The sequence below is a fragment of the Myotis myotis genome, unplaced genomic scaffold (genome assembly GCF_014108235.1).
Source record: "Myotis myotis isolate mMyoMyo1 unplaced genomic scaffold, mMyoMyo1.p scaffold_m19_p_9, whole genome shotgun sequence".
Taxonomy (NCBI): domain Eukaryota; kingdom Metazoa; phylum Chordata; class Mammalia; order Chiroptera; family Vespertilionidae; genus Myotis; species Myotis myotis.
Window position 1 is genome coordinate 52,315,909 of NW_023416401.1, and position 17,189 is coordinate 52,333,097.

Genomic DNA, 17,189 nt, shown 5'->3' on the forward strand with positions numbered 1-17,189 from the left:
CTGACAGGCAGGTGAGCGGTTAGGAGCCAGTGGTCCTGGATTGCAAGAGGGATCCCAGATTGGAGAGGGTGCAGGCCAGGCTGAAGGACTGCCCTCCTGTGCATGAATTTTGTGCACCAAGCCTCTAGTTTCAATATATTGTCGAACAAACCATGGAGTAGTTCCCTTATCCCTGGCATATGTAACAGTTAAATGAGGACCACCAACTCAATGCCTAGAGTGGGCAGGCAGATCATATAAACAAATAAAGCAGGCAGGGGCATCACTAGGGTGTGATGGGGACTGTGGCAAAATGGAGAATGTGGGCCAAATCTACAGGGCACTGTCGGGTACTAGTTGTCTTCAGGGAAAGTAGACCCAAGAGCAGGTCTTCTAACTTTGCAAAAACTTGCAACCTGGATTTGCATGTTAAATCTCTTGTTTTTTTAAATGTCTGTGGCTAGTTCTAATTTTTAAAAAACTGTCCAAGCAAACAGCACCCCTACAGGTAGTATCTGACCAGCAGGCAGCCAATTCCCGACTACTAAGTAAATGGTTTTTCACATTACTCATTTTTCTTGTTTCCCACATCCTCGGAAGTTAAGTGGGAAGAAAGGACTACACTCAGGCTTTATTTTAAATTAAAGTTCATGTCGGTTGTCCGTGTGGCTGTCTATAGCTGAGGCATCTTGGGAAGTTGTTGGGCACAATTTGAAGCTCTCTATATCCTTTTCACTTCTGTTTATTCCAGCAGTAGAGTCAGAGGAACAATTATGTTGTTACAGTAACAGCCACTTGTCTTGAAAGACTAAGAAAGGAGTATGGATGAAAGAGGCCCAGACCAGAGAGAGGAGCAGCCTGCCAAAGGAAATCACAGCATCAGTGCTTCGAGCAAGAGAAACAGGTAACTGCTTGCTCTTAAGGACTCATGGTCTTAAAACTATCAAAAGGACTTTACACGAGCATCTGAGAATGGATAAAACCCCATATGTTCACACTTAATAGCAGTGACTAATTTTTGAAATTGCTATATTGGGTGAGGTCACAAGAAATGACTTTCATGCTGGTTGCAGTCACAGTTGGATGTCCATCCCAAATCAATTTCACGCTCCTGCCTTACTCAGGGAGCCTTGATTTTGTTTAGGTTTCTGTCCTTCCTCCCACATGACTCGTTGGTAAATCCTAGTTGGTGAGGTCAGCGGTCTCGTTCCCTTTCGTTAGGGATAGGTTTGGGGCAAGCCTGTGACTCAGCTGCTCATTGAGGTGTGAGGGATTTAGAGGTTTCTGGGAAAGGACTCTGAGCTATTAATAAGGCAAAGCCTAAAAAGTGATGACCTCTTTGATTTGTTGCATGTTGTCTCGTCCGGATGTGACACCTGGAGCTTCGGCAGCCCTCTGGCGGCCATGAGGGAAATCAGCCTAAGGACACACCTGAACCATGGTGGCAGAGTGGCAAGATGGAAACCCATCGTGCTTGAAGAAATAGTGGAGTCACGAATTAAATTGAACGAAACGACCCTGAATCCCACCTCCCTCAGGATTTCTTGTATATGAGAGAGTAGGTATTTTATTTTTATTTTTTTTAAATACATTTTATTGATTTTTCACAGAGAGGAAGGGAGAGAGATAGAGAGCTAGAAACATCGATGAGAGAGAAACATCTATCTGCTGCCTCCTGCACATCCTCCACCGGGGATGTGCCTGCAACCAAGTTACACGCCCCTGACCGGAATCGAACCTGGGACCCCTGAGTCCGCAGGCCGACGCTCTATCCACTGAGCCAAACCGGTTTCGGCGAGAGAGAGTAGGTATTTTAAACCTTTTACACCAATTTTACTAACAGCTAAAGGTATAGGGCAGTGGTCGGCAAACTCATTAGTCAACGGAGCCAAATATCAGCAGTACAACGATTGAAATTTCTTTTGGGAGCCAAATTTTTTAAACTTAAACTATATAGGTAGGTACACTGTTATTAACTTAATTAGGGTACTCCTAAGGCTTAGGAAGAGCCACACTCAAGGGGCCAAAGAGCCGCATGTGGCTCGCGAGCAGCAGTTTGCCGACCACGGGTATAGGGAGAACTAAAATTCAACAAAGGAAAACAACCCACTTCAAAAATGGGCAAATGACTTCAAAAAACATTTTTCCTAAAAGATATACAAATGGCCAATAAGCTAAGCACAGAAAAACATGGAGCCTCAGGAGGGGATGCTAGGAGTATTTCCAGTGCACGCAATGGCCTCCATCCTGCTCTGGGAATGGCAATCGTTCATCGTTGTGGGTTGCCCCGGTAGCACTATTTCATTGTCTATAAAGCAGCCGGTGGCTGAGAAGATGAATAATGTCAACCCCATGTTTTACTTCCATTACTCCCTGCACATTAGAGCTGGGTAAAAATGCTCTGGAAAGATCAAATAGCCCCAGTAGGACCTGAAAGGTGGGCATTGTGGGGCTGGCAATTATACCGTGCAGCTTGAAAGGCCTGCTTGGCGTGTCACTGAGCCTCTGATCGTAAGCAAAGGCTGCCAGATTACCCTGTAGCACTTAACAACAACAACAAAAAAGACCGTGCTTTTAAAAGAACAGATTTGAAGGTGATATTGCTTCCTTCCCTTTTGGATTCTCCCTCCTTACTATTCTGCTTTGCTGCAAGGATTTCTAAGTATTGTTACCTCTTAAAAGCAATTTTCTGCTCTTGCTGTGTGCACACACCTGGCCCTGCTTTCCCAGAATCCCCAGCTGGGTATTAACTGTTCTCTAGAATACAATGGGCAGAAATCAATGAGGAAATTCTTTTGAGGGGCAAAAGGGAAAGAAGACACCTGTTATTTGTGGCTGACCAATTTTTTTTAACAACATCTCTTCTTTTTTGCTAGGGTCCCATAATTTTAGTCTGATCCTAGCAAGGTAGAATCTTAAAAACTACATTTCCCAGCTTTCCTCACAGCTAGATACAGGCATGTGGCCCAGGTTCCATGAATCAGATATAGACATTGAAGGCTGATTTGGAAGTGAGCCAAGGCTTTGGGGGTATAATACTATGGGCAGAGATTATGACAGAGGCCTTGAAAGTCAGTGCCAGTTCAGGCAGTTGTGCAGAATGCGTTAGGGGGAGCAATGTATGCAATTGCCATCTCATTAACCCAACCAGAGTTCTGGCTTTGAGCACTGAACCTGCAAGTTGAGCCTTGAGAACGTTTCCCTGGTCTTCCCTGACTACTGTCTTCTCATAAAGTCCTTTTCCTACTTAACCCAAGGTGATAGATTCTGTTATCTGCAGCTAAAAATGGCCTGACCCAGCAGGCACACACAGATATGTGACAAGACTTCACTTGCAAACAGGGGTTCAAGAAAGCTCTTCAACTAAGAGATCCTAATCATGACCTGGGCTTGGTACAGAGGAGCTCTGCAAGGTCGGAAGGTTTGGGTGAGCTATTCTGGTCTCTCAGTCAGAACTCATAAAGAAAAAATGATTTCAGCTAAAACATAGGATCACATCTACTCTCAGGAGACAACCAAACAAGTTGCCGTCTAGATGGGGCTGTTCTAGGGCACTGCCTTCCTCTCCCCACCGGAAGTGTCAACCATGCATGTCCTTTGGAGGGAGAATCCTTCTGACAGGGCTTACCTCTCCATCATTACCCACATGGCAGACATTAGTTAACACCGCTCAGGACTGAGTTCTTGGGAAAGAGACCCAGGTGAGTCCCAGAAGTGAAAGGTGGTAAGATGCTGAAGCGCATTTTACATATTTCCCCAGGTCTGGCTCTGTTGAGAATCAGCATGGTTTTATTTTTATTTTTTTTTTTCCAAGTGATAATTATTTGGACTATTTTTTTTTCTTTGCTTAAGACATCTGGACAGTTTTGCACAAAGTAGGATGGGAATATAAAGTCCTTAGATATCCTTCCCCAATTAAATTATTTCATCAACAAATAATTCCTGAGCAGGTAACTCCAAATATGTTCATTCACATCAAGAAATGCCAAGAAAGTGCCCTTTAAAAATCTGTAGTATATGGATGTTTCCTTCTGTGTTGGCGGGGGCTCATTGTGAATTATATAAATTTGTTCAACGTTCAAGGCTCTAGACTTAAATTTTAAAGCTCAGGCTTTCTTCTTGTCCTGAGAGGCGCAAATATGTGCTGACCACTGCTTGAAGGTAGGTTGGTTTTATTTAGTGCGACACCTACCAGACACCCTCGATGATACTACAGTGCAAAATTTCCAGACTTCCTGGGCTGGTATCCCAGGAAAAGCCAGCTATGTCATCTTGTATTAGTTAAGATGGTGCCAGCTGCTATCAAACATGAGCCTCCAGCCCGGCCAGTGTGGCTCAATGGTTTTGTATCAACCTATGAACCAGAAGGTCATGAGAGAATCAGCATGGTTTTAAAAGAAATTAAAAAGAACACATTACATCTTATGTGGTTCTTTGACAATCAAAACAGAGCAAGATAAATATCTTTACTGTTTCTAATGCGATTTCCCAAAATGAAAGAAATCTGAGCATATGGCAAGAAGCTCAAAAATCTGTTAACATCATGAGAATGTCATGGTAAAAGTGGGACTGGTGAGCATTATGAGCTGCCAGTCCATGTTCTCTGAAAATGAAAGGGAATCTCCTTAATTCATTTTCTCCAAGACCAAAAATGAAATTTTGAAGAAATGGTGCTACTTAAATATACTGAAAGGGGGGTTTAAAATGAGGTAGAAATCATTAAGTTAGCTTTGCTCTCCTCCATGAGCCCAGGATGCAAAAAAAAATCTAGTGACTTTGGATGTTTGAATCCCAGTTCCATCTATGATGTGACCTTGAACAAGTCACTTGATCTCTCTAACCCTCTGTTTCCTTATCTATTGGATGAAAATGTGTATTCTTGGCTTATCAAACTGCTATAAGGAGAATATCAATAACCTTGGCAAAGTATCTGGTCATGGTTAGGGCTAAAGAAATGGTAACCATTAAGTGGTGAATCGGGCCAGCCTCACCTTCAACTTAGTCCATCTGATGGTAATAACAGAGGATGAGCTTCTAGCAGTAGCCTCTAGAACAGTGGTTCTCAACCTTGGCTGCACATTAGAATAACCTGGGAATCTTTTTAAAATCCTGATTTCTGGGCCTCATCCTCTGGAAATTCTGTTTCTTTGTTACTAATGTTGTGGCCCCACCCCATAACAAAGAAACAGAATTTCCAGAGGATGAGGCCCAGAAATCAGGATTTTAAAAAGATTCCCAGGTTATTCTAATGTGCAGCCAAGGTTGAGAACCACTGCTCTAGAAAGTCTGTAAGTCACTGCTAGGATTCAGTAAGTGGCCATCAGAAGGGAGAACTCAAAATTCAGCCTTCATCAATGAGCACACAAGTTCATTATCAGGTTTTTTATTAATCTCTGCCACACTGTCCTCTCATTAGAAATTGAAATAAAACTACCTGCCCTTTGGACGGTGTGTTTAAGCTTTTATTGTGAATGGTAACAGGTCAGAGACTGGAAGGTAATTGACACAGAGGCTAAATTCCAAGAGCGTTACTTGGAAGACTCTTTATGGACAATAATTTCACAGAAGACAAATTCAAATCAGAAGATGCTGCTTGAAAACCATGGATTTAGTCAAGGTTGAAAGATACAAGAATAGTTAAGTATTTTGCACAAAGGAAATCTGGTGGATGAGCCAGTAGAATTGATGCCTGTGGAATGCATTCTCAAGGGTTCTGTTTTGCTTCTTTGAGAGAGGCCGTCATTGTCGGTTCAGCTGGGGGTTCCTTCCTTCACATTGAGAACCTGGAGCAGAGAGATCAGCACCATAAAAAAACATTAGAAAGAGTTAAGCAAATGTAGTTAGTTATACTTGACGTAACTCCATTCCCAACAAACCATCAGCATCACATGGGACTAGTTAGCAAGGCAAACTCCTAGGACCTAGGTCACCTTGACAGACTGAATTGGAACCAGTGGGGGTGAGGCCCAGCAATCTGTGCTTTCACGAGTCTCAGGTGTTCTGAGTGAGCATGTTAATGCTCCAAAACCATAGCTGTCCCGAGAGAGAAACAAACTTCCTCTCTTTTGGGAGCCACTATATTTTGGGGGTCTTTTTGTTATATCAGCTTAACTTGCACTCTAATATATTTTGACTAATGTTAACAATTAAATGTATTATCCCCAGGAATTGTGACTAAATAGCAGCTGGTTAGGGGGACTATTAGGGAATGTGGAACCTTAATTCTTACTTGGCTTCTTTTGTCAATACCTCATTACATGAATCAATTTGTGAATTACACAATTATATATCATAAACCCATGAATATACGTGGTAGCAGTGTGAGCAACTTGGGAAGACAAGGCTATATGGGTTTCTGCCAGTTCTCCATTTATTGTGGTTTGCTTGTTGTGGCTTCAGTTCAAATTAACCAAGACTGAAGAAGAATGAAAAGCTATCATTCTATAACAGCCTTTAGGCACTGAGGTAAGAAAACACTTTTCATCCGGACTAGAGCTTATTATGCTTTTCAAGAGCATAATTCTGGAAATTCAGGTTCTCTGGCATCCAGACCAGCCATTTGTTCCTAATAACAAAACTGATTTTCTCATAATAGAAATTACCTGCTCTATGGCTCAATGCTTGGCCAGGTGCTAATGAGGCCAGGGCCTGGGGTTCAACTCCCACCCAAGCCAGTTAGCTTTGCTCTCCTCCATGAGCCCAGGATGCACTATTAAGGGTCGCCAACCTGCCTGAAGATGCTGCTACCCACCTGGCATTATGAGCCACAGGTCATAAAAGGGGCCAGCTGAGGACGTGGGAAATAATCCATAGAAGTCCTCCCATTGGTGGAAAATATTAAATTTGAGTGGTTTGGCTCAGGGAGAGGAAGTAAAGCTACAAGGATAAGAATTGTGTACCCCAGGAAGATCGAGGACCTAGAGGTAGGAGGGGTGTGAGAAGGACAACATTCCTCTGTTCCTTAATGGAAACTGTCAGGGTGGTCAGGGGATTTTTAGTTCTTTTTGGTTGCATGTTGCTTTCCCTATATTTGGAGCTTCCTTTGGAGCAGTTCACATATTAATAAGTAAAACTTTTCTATTCTCTATACTAATTTGATGGGACAATGGGAGCAGTCTCTTAAAAGTGAGGGCAAACGTGCAACATTTCCTTCCTTTCCATAACAGCTTTGGCAACGCATTCCTCAAGTCCCTTTCCTGTCCACCAAATAAGAGAGAGAAAAAACCATAAGGCTACAAAGAATAATGAACTGGGTCTAAATCACAAGAGGAACCCAAAGACCAACTTCAACCTTTACTGAAACTCAGGACAATCCACAACCACATGCAGGATTAGGGATTAGGCCCTGGAGTTGGCCAACCTAAACACTGTTTTATGTTACAGAAACCACAGCATCAAAGTTCCATTCATTTTTGTAAGAAGGATATAGTTAAAAGAAAATTAAGTTTAACCTTGAAAATGATTGACCATAATTTCTGAGCTTGTTTGCCATGATATTGTATCTACCTAGTAGATTCAGTGCACATTTGCACAGATCTTTTCTGAATTAAGTCAATATCCTTGTCATCAAAACCTAAGAAATGCTCAGCATTTCTAACTACAGCTCTGGGAGAACTGGCAATAGGACTTGATGTCTTTTTACCAAAGGGGGAAGAGGAGAGCATATGTGGATAGTTATTAATTTTAAGACAAGTCCTTCACCTCTGAGAACTCCTGCTGCTAATTCTGGTAATGCCTAGCTAAGTTACTAAACTTCCTTCTAACATGGAGAGATATATGGATTTCTAATAGAAACAATTCTCTTGGCATGCCCTCTTTGTGAATAAGACAATTATAAGATGTTCTCAATTTTCATGACAGCATACTTTCATTGAGGTGGAATTTCCAAAGCCAAGGGAGCTCTAAGTTGTGTGCTCTATGCACATAAAAAACTGTTGAATTCATTTTTCATATTATCAGGAAATATATTCAAAAGAATGGTAGCAATGTTTACAATAGCTAATTATTCAACTCGATGTGGACTGAAACAGGATGGGTTTTCTAAACTTGTAACAAGAACAAGGCATAAACAGATATAGTAGAAAAATAAGGCCTGATTATATCAAGTTGACCTTTCAGATCATGTTGAATACTGGTAAATATTGTCCCCTTGAAGCAGTCACTCTCTGTGATGGTCCACTCAACCCATTCCACGCTACAGCCACTCAGAGACCTTATTGGAACTATTCTTTGGTAATTGCCTTCAAGCTTACAGAATAGTCTTCTGACTATGATGGGAAAGTTTCCATCCTTGAGGAAGGAGTTGAATTTTCATAACAATCCAAAGTTATGCAGAGCCTGGTTTGGGGTGAAAAGCAACTCAAAGTGGATATTGCTGTTTAATTCAAAAGTGAGGCACTACAGATGAATGCCATGACTGTGTGTGTATTTTATGAATGAGCTATGAAGGTAAGTCCATGTCAGTGTTTGTGAAATTATTTTAGAGGGTTTTGTAGTGGTGATTGGTATTACTCTTCAGACAAAAGAGAAGGCACTGCTGTTGGCCATCCATCCATGGGATGTCCCACAAAATACTTGTCCAAGAAAAAGTCTGTCCAGCCAGAAGCTAAGAAGTCAGTCACTAATTGCTAGAGTCCTTAGAGCCCTCAGAGCCCTGTGATACACACACACACACACACACACACACACACACACACACACACACACGCGAAGCTGGTATCATACAGGTGTAGGCAAGAGAATCACTCGAGGCTTTATATGGATTATTACTAATTTCTGTATTGGTTGACTTAATCCAGATTTTCTTTCTGAATAAAGGCTTCCAGAGACATTCTCTCTAAGTGCTTAATGCAACAAATGCATTTTTGTTTTGAGTTGAGCCTAAAAAATCCACAGTGGACCAAAGGGCAGTGAAGCACAGAGCTCCCTCCGGAGAATAAACGGAGGGTTGGCAAAGCCAGCCTGAGCCTCTGGAGAGGGACCATCAATCAAAGAATTGGCCACCATGACAAAGTGAAGGAGCCAGCTCCCCAAGCTCTGTGACGGAAAGTCAGTATTGTTTCTTATCAAAAAAGGGAGGAGCATGGCGCTACTGCATCCTGCATCCTTTCTACATAATATCAACATGGACAGTGCCTCAGAAGATGTCTGTCCTGGCAACACACTGTCCAGGCAGACAGCACAGGCTCCTGTCCTGGTTTTACCAGTGAACAGCTGTGTGACCATCTCAGTTTCCTCACGGAGACTCTACAATGGAGAGAAGAATAGAATTTTCCTGAATCTTCCTCCTAAGATTGCTGTGCGTATTAACAGATCAAATGGAGATCAACTGCTTCTCCCAGTACTTAGAGTATAGTGAACACTCAATAAAATTGGCTATTATTAATATTTCTAGTATTCCAAGTATTTTTGCCTTTTATCATAAATTTCATGAAAGCTTCTTAACAGTTAATGAGAATCACTTCGTTTTCAGCTGCTTCATCTTCTTCCTACACATTTTCTTCTCTCTTTTAACTCATTGACTGTCCTTGTATCTAACCAATGCCAGTTTGGTAGAATTGTTGTTCTCTGTCCTCCATAAAATCATATACAGGGCAAATCAGTTGCCCTTAGGTATGTTCAACAAGTTTTGAAATATTAGGATGAACCCTGAAATCAGTAATCTTGGAACAAAAATGAAGAAGTGTCATTTTGCATAAAAGGTCACAAATAAGAATGCTCTCTTCTAAAAACATCTATGAAGAGGCTCTTTCCCATGTCCATCAAAAATACACCCTATCTGTAGACCCACAGGGATTTACTCGAAGACGGCCTCACTAGCAAAATATTCTGGTTGGGCCTGGCAGATTAAAAACATCCCATCCATGCACAGTTGCTAGTACACACAATTCCTAGTAAAACCCCTAAACTGGAGTTTTGAAACCACAGCATTTTTATGTGCCAAGAGGAAAAACCATCTATTACGTTGAAAAGAAAAGATGGCGCGGCAGTTGTCTACTAATTTCCTTAGCGTGTGTTGGTATTGGCCTAATGCAGTGGCTGTGAAGGTTTGCATTGTAAACAATTTTATTCTCCGCTCAACCTTTCCTCCCAACTCTCCCCAAATACCTCCCCCCCCCCACCCCCACCCCCCGCACTTTCCCAGTAGGTTCCTTATACCTTTGAGTCTTGAACCTACATCTGAAAAGTTGCTGCTATCCTCGGAATCGGAATCCGGAGTAGACTGGAGAATACCCAGGGGCGCCCTGTGGAGGTGACTGGTGGCTTCCGGTCCCCTTTCCTTTCATGAGGCCTAGCAGAGTCCTCGCAGCTTCTTCCCACAGGATGTGCTGCCGCAGCTGGTACTTCGGGCTCCCTCCCTCGTAAACATATGGGGACTCCCCTGTGCTCTTTTTCCCCATTAGGTGCCCTGTAAAAGACAAAAACAAACACAGAACGCCACAACGTTAACCTGGAGCAATGAATGAATGAGAAATTTAAAAGGACCCCAATTATGTTTGTGCTTCTTCCTCTTAAATGCAGAATAAATAGCATTTTATTATTAGAGTTAGTTCATAGATGATTGGTTTTGCTTTCTATTCAAAATGAGAAGTGAACTGGACAGAATTCAGACCTGCAGCTCTGGAACCCAGGGTATGGTCCCAGCCCCTCTGCTAACGAGCTAGGTGACCTCTGCCAAGTCATCTAGCCTCCCCAGTCTTCAATTCCTCAAATATAAAATGAACAGGTTGGACTAAATGAAATATAGGGAACCTTCCATATCTAAAATTCTACCACCAATTCTGTGTGCGCTGAGTTCCATTCCCAACTGAATGGTGGAATTGAAACATCCTCCCCCGCCGATTTGAAATTGCTACTGCGAAGAAAAGTCTCGATGCTTTTCTTTGTGTGATTTTTAAAAAGGGGCGGGGGTGTTGTTTATCTCTTATCTGTAATACAAATGTACCAAAGGAATTTTTCATTTAAACTTTCTCAGAACTTAGCTGAGATTGAATCTAGGAAGCGTCACCTAGAAATTACAGTTTGTAAAGCATGTAATGAAAAACTGGTTGAAAACAAGCTCTGACCAACACTTCCCAGCCACATAATGCAGGATTTTCTCTGGGATGTCTAACGTGGGCAGCGAATGTCTACCAAAGGCTCCAGGGATGTACACGTGCCGGGTAAATTAACAAAAGTTGCGGTGCAGAAGGCCAAATCACTAAAACCATGGAAATTCATGAATGCAAGTGGGGACAGCCATGGGGTCAAAGGAGGCAGGGAATTCAAGGTCTGCATTCTGAGCACTTTAGCCCACTACTTAAATATTCTCACATTATCTTATTTACTTTCATCATTCGATTTTTCCCATCTCTCTATGATCAGCTTATATAGTATTTTCAAATGTCTAATATTAATAAAACTATCGTGCTTTTGATTTAAAGGTCACAGGTAAGAGCTCTCTGTGGCTCCAATGCTGACTGACATTAGAAGTATTTAAAGCAAACATCATGGGAATAATGTTGGACAGACCTCAGTCATACAAAATAGAAAGAACCTCTTCCCAGCATCTCTCTTCACCAAGAGGAGCCCTCACTATGACGTCATTGTGTATTGCAGTGTGCTGTTTACAGGATGTCTAAGTGCAGGTCATTTCATGTGATCTACCCTGTAGTAAGTCTGATGAAAAAGAGACTTGCCAGTGGTCACACAGGTAAGCAAAGATTCTAGGATTAAAATCAGCTCACAAAAGGAGACATATGTACTACTATTTGTAATACTTTAAACAATAAAAAAAAACAACAGCTCACAGTCCAGACTCTACTATACTATACTGCTTCAAAGTCTTCGAACTTCCTAAGAATATAAGGCAGTGAGAGATCATTCTAGGGTCTGTGATAAGAATGAGGCCTGCAAAAGGCTTTCTAATATGATCTTTAAAATAGGAATCATATAGCCATATATCATGATTGATTATGTGACTCAGAAAATTAATTCTGTGAGTATTGGGGAGCCTTCAACTGAGGTTTCACTGCTCAGCAGTGAGAGCACTTGTCAAGTCACTTAAGACACGTCACACAATTTCAGGCCTCCCTATTGAGGACCCTGTCCCCACTAAAGGAATCCTGAGTGATCGACTCCTCACTTGTCTGCTTGGTCAACCTGGTGCCCAGAGAGCCACTAAATAACCTTGCATTTAGCAAGAACAGTGATTATGTTGCAGAACTTCCCAGGAAGTAGCAAGGCATTTGGCTTTATGTACATGGAGAAAATTGAATCATGATGATGGAAAAGCAGGATTAGAATCTGAGGCTCCCAGTAATGACCTCGGTCCCTCTTGCCTTCCATCACATCCTATCATCCTGTTAGCGTGCTGGAAAGGAGAAAGGCATTATTGCCCATGAGACAGAGGGGGACTGGAGATGTTTCCACAAGGAAGAACTGCATTTTTGTCAGGCCTGAATAATTTTGTGGACTTTTCTAAAAACCATCTGTGATGGATTTCACACATAGGATGTCCCTCAAAAAATGTATACACATGCTTTAAATAATTATAAAGGCAGTGTTTATTAAAATACATTTTATTTTCAAAATTCAGCTTTCAGCTGTTAAAGTATGTATACATTTTTGGGAGACATCCTATAGATCCTTGGGACCTTTTCTTGAGTTTTTAATATTTGCATATTTGGAAAGTGGGTAGTGTTCCGACTCCCACTCCCAGATCCACAGACTGGTCATGAAGAAGAGGGTACTGCCCTAACCAATTTGGCTCAGTGGCTAGAGCATCGGCCTGCAGACTGAAGGGTCTCAGGTTCGATTCCGGTCAAGGGCATGTACCTTGGTTGTGGGCACATCCCCAGTAGGGGATGTGCAGGAGGCAGCTAATCAATGTTTTTCTCTCATTGATATTTCTCTCTATCCCTCTCCCTTCCTCTCTGTAAAAATAATCAATAAAATATATATTTTAAAAAAATAAAAATAAGTAAAAAAGAAGAGGGTACCATCTATAACATCACAGGGAAACACACATTCACTGGGTTCTATTTCACTGGTGAGCTGGCACCTGTCCACCAAATAATCATCTCTATGGCAACATGGATGCTATGCCCACTTCCACCTCTTCTCCCATCATCTTTTGTTATCTGTTCATATCATAATAGTGGAGATCTCAGCATAGCCAAAAGACAGGCACTTGAAAAAAATAAAACCATGGCCAGGGGAAAAAAAGGCCTTTGTCTCACTTAAAAATACCACTAAAATAGCAGGTTTGAAACACAACTTTCTTGAACTCAAACTTAAAGATTACTCAAAATCAGGAAATGACCCATTAAGACAAAGTGCTAAGTACTTCTAGGAGCTAGTGTCTCTGGACAGATGCTTAAACTTTATTTCAGTTTCTGGAATAGCGTGACAATGTCAAGCCATTGTGTAGCTGAGCACAGGTGTTCAGACTCCCTCCTCCCTGATAGAGACCACAAGCATTTACTTAGGAGACTGGCAAGCTACATTCAAAACCGAACATTATTCCTGCTTGTGAAAGCTCACATTCCATCCGAGAGCATGTCTACCCAAAGGCAACTTTTGCTCAACCACAATGTCATTTTAGACCCAAATGTGAGTTTCTCCTTCTCCTTTCTCTTTCCTTTTTCTTCCTCAACTCTGCACAGCCAGCCAAGGGAGAAAAAGGAAAAAGAGTGTGTCTGGAGCAATAAGGAAATGTAAGGTTGCCACAGGTCTGTATGCTTTTGGGTGAGGAATGCCCAGGCACCACCACAAAGGGTGATTAATGCCAGGCACCCTAACTCCCTGGAGGCAGATACACTCTGAAACTACGGCAATCAGGCTTGGCTTGCACCAGAAATGACATGGTTCTATCTAGCTGCTCAGCTAACTCTCTTGTCCTCCTTTTGGCCTGTAAGGGTTACCTAATAATAAAGCCTTTTCAGGACAAAAAATATGGATGAGCAAAAAGAGGTTGGAAGTCTGGAAGTTTCATTTCACCTTCCCAGGCGACCAGATGGTGGCTGGCCTGGACACTGGCCACTAGCTCTAAGGTCCCAGGAGCCTTTTTAAGCATCAGTCATAGGTTTGGCTTCCTTAACACCCAAGTGACCTTTCTTGGTTGTTTTTGGTTTTGCTTTTCATCTTTGCTAATCCCAGCCTTTCCTCTCCACACCAGACTTCTGGGTTCCCATGCCCCTCAGAGACCACAAATGCTTTCATCCAGGCTGCCGGCCTTGGCCAATGACTCAGCGACAATGCGAACTACTCTGCTGCAACCAGGAGCTTTCTGATTCTCTCACAGAAGCGTCCACAACATGGAAATGCTGAGGAAGTGACAGTTCCAGCCTGACTCCTTTCCATGAAGTCATCCTGTCTTCACACAGAGAACCTGAGAGTTGTCTGATGTATACGAATTAGCAAGTATCTTTCCAACACACCCTCCCCTTCTCTACACAGATAACTAAGGAAATAGAAACAAACATATAAAAACACCACCATCACCATCACCACCGTCACCATAATCACCACCACCATCACATCACCATTACCATTACCATCACCACCATCACCACCACCATCACCATCACCACCAGCACCACCCCACCACCACCCTTAAATCTCATTAGTGATGACCAGCACCCCCCCCCCAGGAAATGTTGGGGTTACTGTAGTTGGCTTTATGGTTTCTGAGGAAGTTGGGCGCTTTGCATTTGCCAGAGGCTGTTTGACGTGCGGAGATTCCCAGGGTGACATTGGGTGAGCGCAAGGTTTCAGAACTGCTACCTGCCTCCCAGTTACACTGGGAGCCCTGGGGCCAGGATGAGCGAACCTCCCAGCCCATGCCTAGAGTGGCAGAAGGAACGGAAAAGGAGCGAGGGGAGGGTGAGGCCGTCTAGGTCCAGAGAGGCGGAGGAAAGCAGGGCTCAGGGTCCGCGTGGAGAGCAGGCGCGATTACCCGAGCGCAGGCTTCTGGATGGAAGGCGGGAGGGCTGGGCAGAGAAAAAACAATCGCCGCAGAGGCAGGAGGACTGAGAAAATTCAGAAGAGCCACGAAGGCGAGATTCAGGCACTGCTCGCTGAACAGGTTTAAGGTCCCCCACCTGCGGCTTTGCGGGGCGCAACGGCGCAGCCTGGGCTCACGCCGGGCTGGACCAGGGGTCCGAGGCGCTCTCGGGAACCCGGCTTCCTAAAGGTGTTCGGGGAGAGACGGTGCCGGGAAAGGGGGTGTTGGGTAGGTGTAGAGGGAAGGGGATCTTCGCGTGGCGTTGGGTGCTTGGAGAGCTGCGCGCTGGCTCGGGTGCCTGGGGAAGAGGGAAGACCCAGGGGCCAGCCCTTGGCTGCCGGCTGGCCAGGACGGGGAAGGATGGGGAGTTTGGGGAGAAAGGTCGGAGCAAACCCAGCCCCCAAAGCCGGGACCCAGAAACGCTGAGAGAGGGGAGACGGCCCGAGCGCTGACGGGTCCTGCCCGGGCCTCGCGCGCGCCGACACTCACCCACCGCCCAGTGGTTGCCGCGCGGGTACATCTTGGCCAGCGCGGTCTCTCCGGCCGCCCGCACCGGCGCGGCGGGGGCCCGGGGCGCCTGGCAGAGGACCAGCGCCAGCAGGACGAGCGGCAGTTCGCGGCAGCGCATGGTCCCGACGGGCAGCTCCGGGTGCGCTTCCCAAACCGAGGAGCGACCGCAGGACGTGGACCTCGGGGAGCTCCGCCGTCGTCCGCGCCGCTGCTGCCGCCTTCGCCAAGCCCCGACTTTATATGGGAGCCCGGTCGGGGGGGTCGGGGGCTCCTCCACCGCGGACCCGAGAGCTCTGACGTCTCCCTATAGCGAGCCCGGGCGCCTAGACAACCGTCCGTGAAAACCATCCATCTTCCCGCGGGTAATAAAAGCATGAGTGTACACTGTCCCTCTCCCTTTTCCTCGTAGTCCCGGCCGCCTTCCCCACGTGGGATTAATTCTTCTCATCCCCGACGCCTTCCTCCAACACAATGCAGAGAACTCCCTCCCCAGCCTTACCTGGATGCCTCCCGCCTTAGCTGCCTTCCGATCCTGCCAGGGGGAGCGGCGGCCCGTGCGGAAGAATGAGCAAACAGGAAATACTGCTTCAGGTTCAACTTTGCTGGAAGCGGATTGGAACGGGGATTGCAAGGACTTCTGATGCTCAGACCTTTCCCACTCCGTGGACCACCTCCCTCCCCGCAGTCCCAGCCCACAGACCTCCAGACCCTTGTCTCCCCTCCCCCCACCCCTTCTCACCACCACCAGCAGCAACACCCTCACCCCAGCTGGGTGTTCAGGGCGCCCCTGAGATGGAGGATGGGGCAGGAAGAATCCGCTCTGGAAACAGAGCTAACAATAGTTGTACTACACACGCGGCCCCTTTCACAAGCATCCAGCTTTCGTGTTAATTTCCCAGGCTGTGTCTCCCAGAAAGCTCAAGCTGTCCCTAAAGTGCCATCCCCACGCCTCTCCAGAGCTGCCCAGCTTTCCTCTGTTCCTTCTGTTGGCAGATGTGGAGAATGGTCACAGGCCCACTCCCTGGGTTCTGGATGGCATGGATGCAGAGGGAATGGGAACCACAGCAATGCCACAGTTAACAGAAACTGGCAGGACGCTGTGGCCGCCTTCCCGCTGCCAGAGCTGGGGGTGTATGTGTGTGCTCCTGCAGGCCTCTTCCTCACCAGTTCTGGTGCATTGTCTTGCTGGTGGGTCCCTGGTATTGCATGTCAGTGCTGGTGCTGAGACCAATTAAACTAGAATCGTACAATTTTCTCAGAATACCTGGTGATTCAATGCATTTGTGCCATTCTTAGATGATTACATGTGCACCTTACACGACTGAATAGTCTTGGCCTCATTTTTAAAAATATGCTTTTATTGATTTCAGAGAGAGGAAGGGAGAGAAACATCAGTGATGAGTGAGAATCATTGTTTTTGCTGCCTCCTGCACACCCCCTACTGGGAATCTAGCCCCAAATCCCTGGCACATTCCCTGACCAGGAATTGAACCTCAACCACTGAGCCACACCAGCTGGGTCCTTGGCCTCATTAATTTGACCCAGCCACACAGGTTAGAGATTTCTCAACAGCTTATAGTAAATCCAGACTGTCCCATTCCACAGGGCACTGGGCAAGGCAGTGTTTCCTTAACAGAAGTGGGCAGGTGAGCACCTGAATGTCTCATTCATGCACAATGGCCCTTCTCCCAGATCCTCAGGCACACATTGTTTT

At 44.9% G+C, this 17,189-nt stretch overlaps 1 protein-coding gene across 1 annotated transcript; it reads right to left on the reverse strand.

Moving 5' to 3' along the window:
* Positions 1-5,566: 5,566 nt before the first annotated feature.
* On the reverse strand, positions 5,567-15,923 carry LOC118663429 (gastrin releasing peptide). Its single transcript, XM_036323011.1, is given in 4 exon segments — positions 5,567-5,762; positions 10,138-10,219; positions 10,221-10,387; positions 15,455-15,923. Coding segments are annotated over 4 exon segments (432 nt in total). The 5' UTR covers positions 15,594-15,923; the 3' UTR covers positions 5,567-5,718.
* Between the last annotated feature and the right edge of the window lie 1,266 nt (positions 15,924-17,189).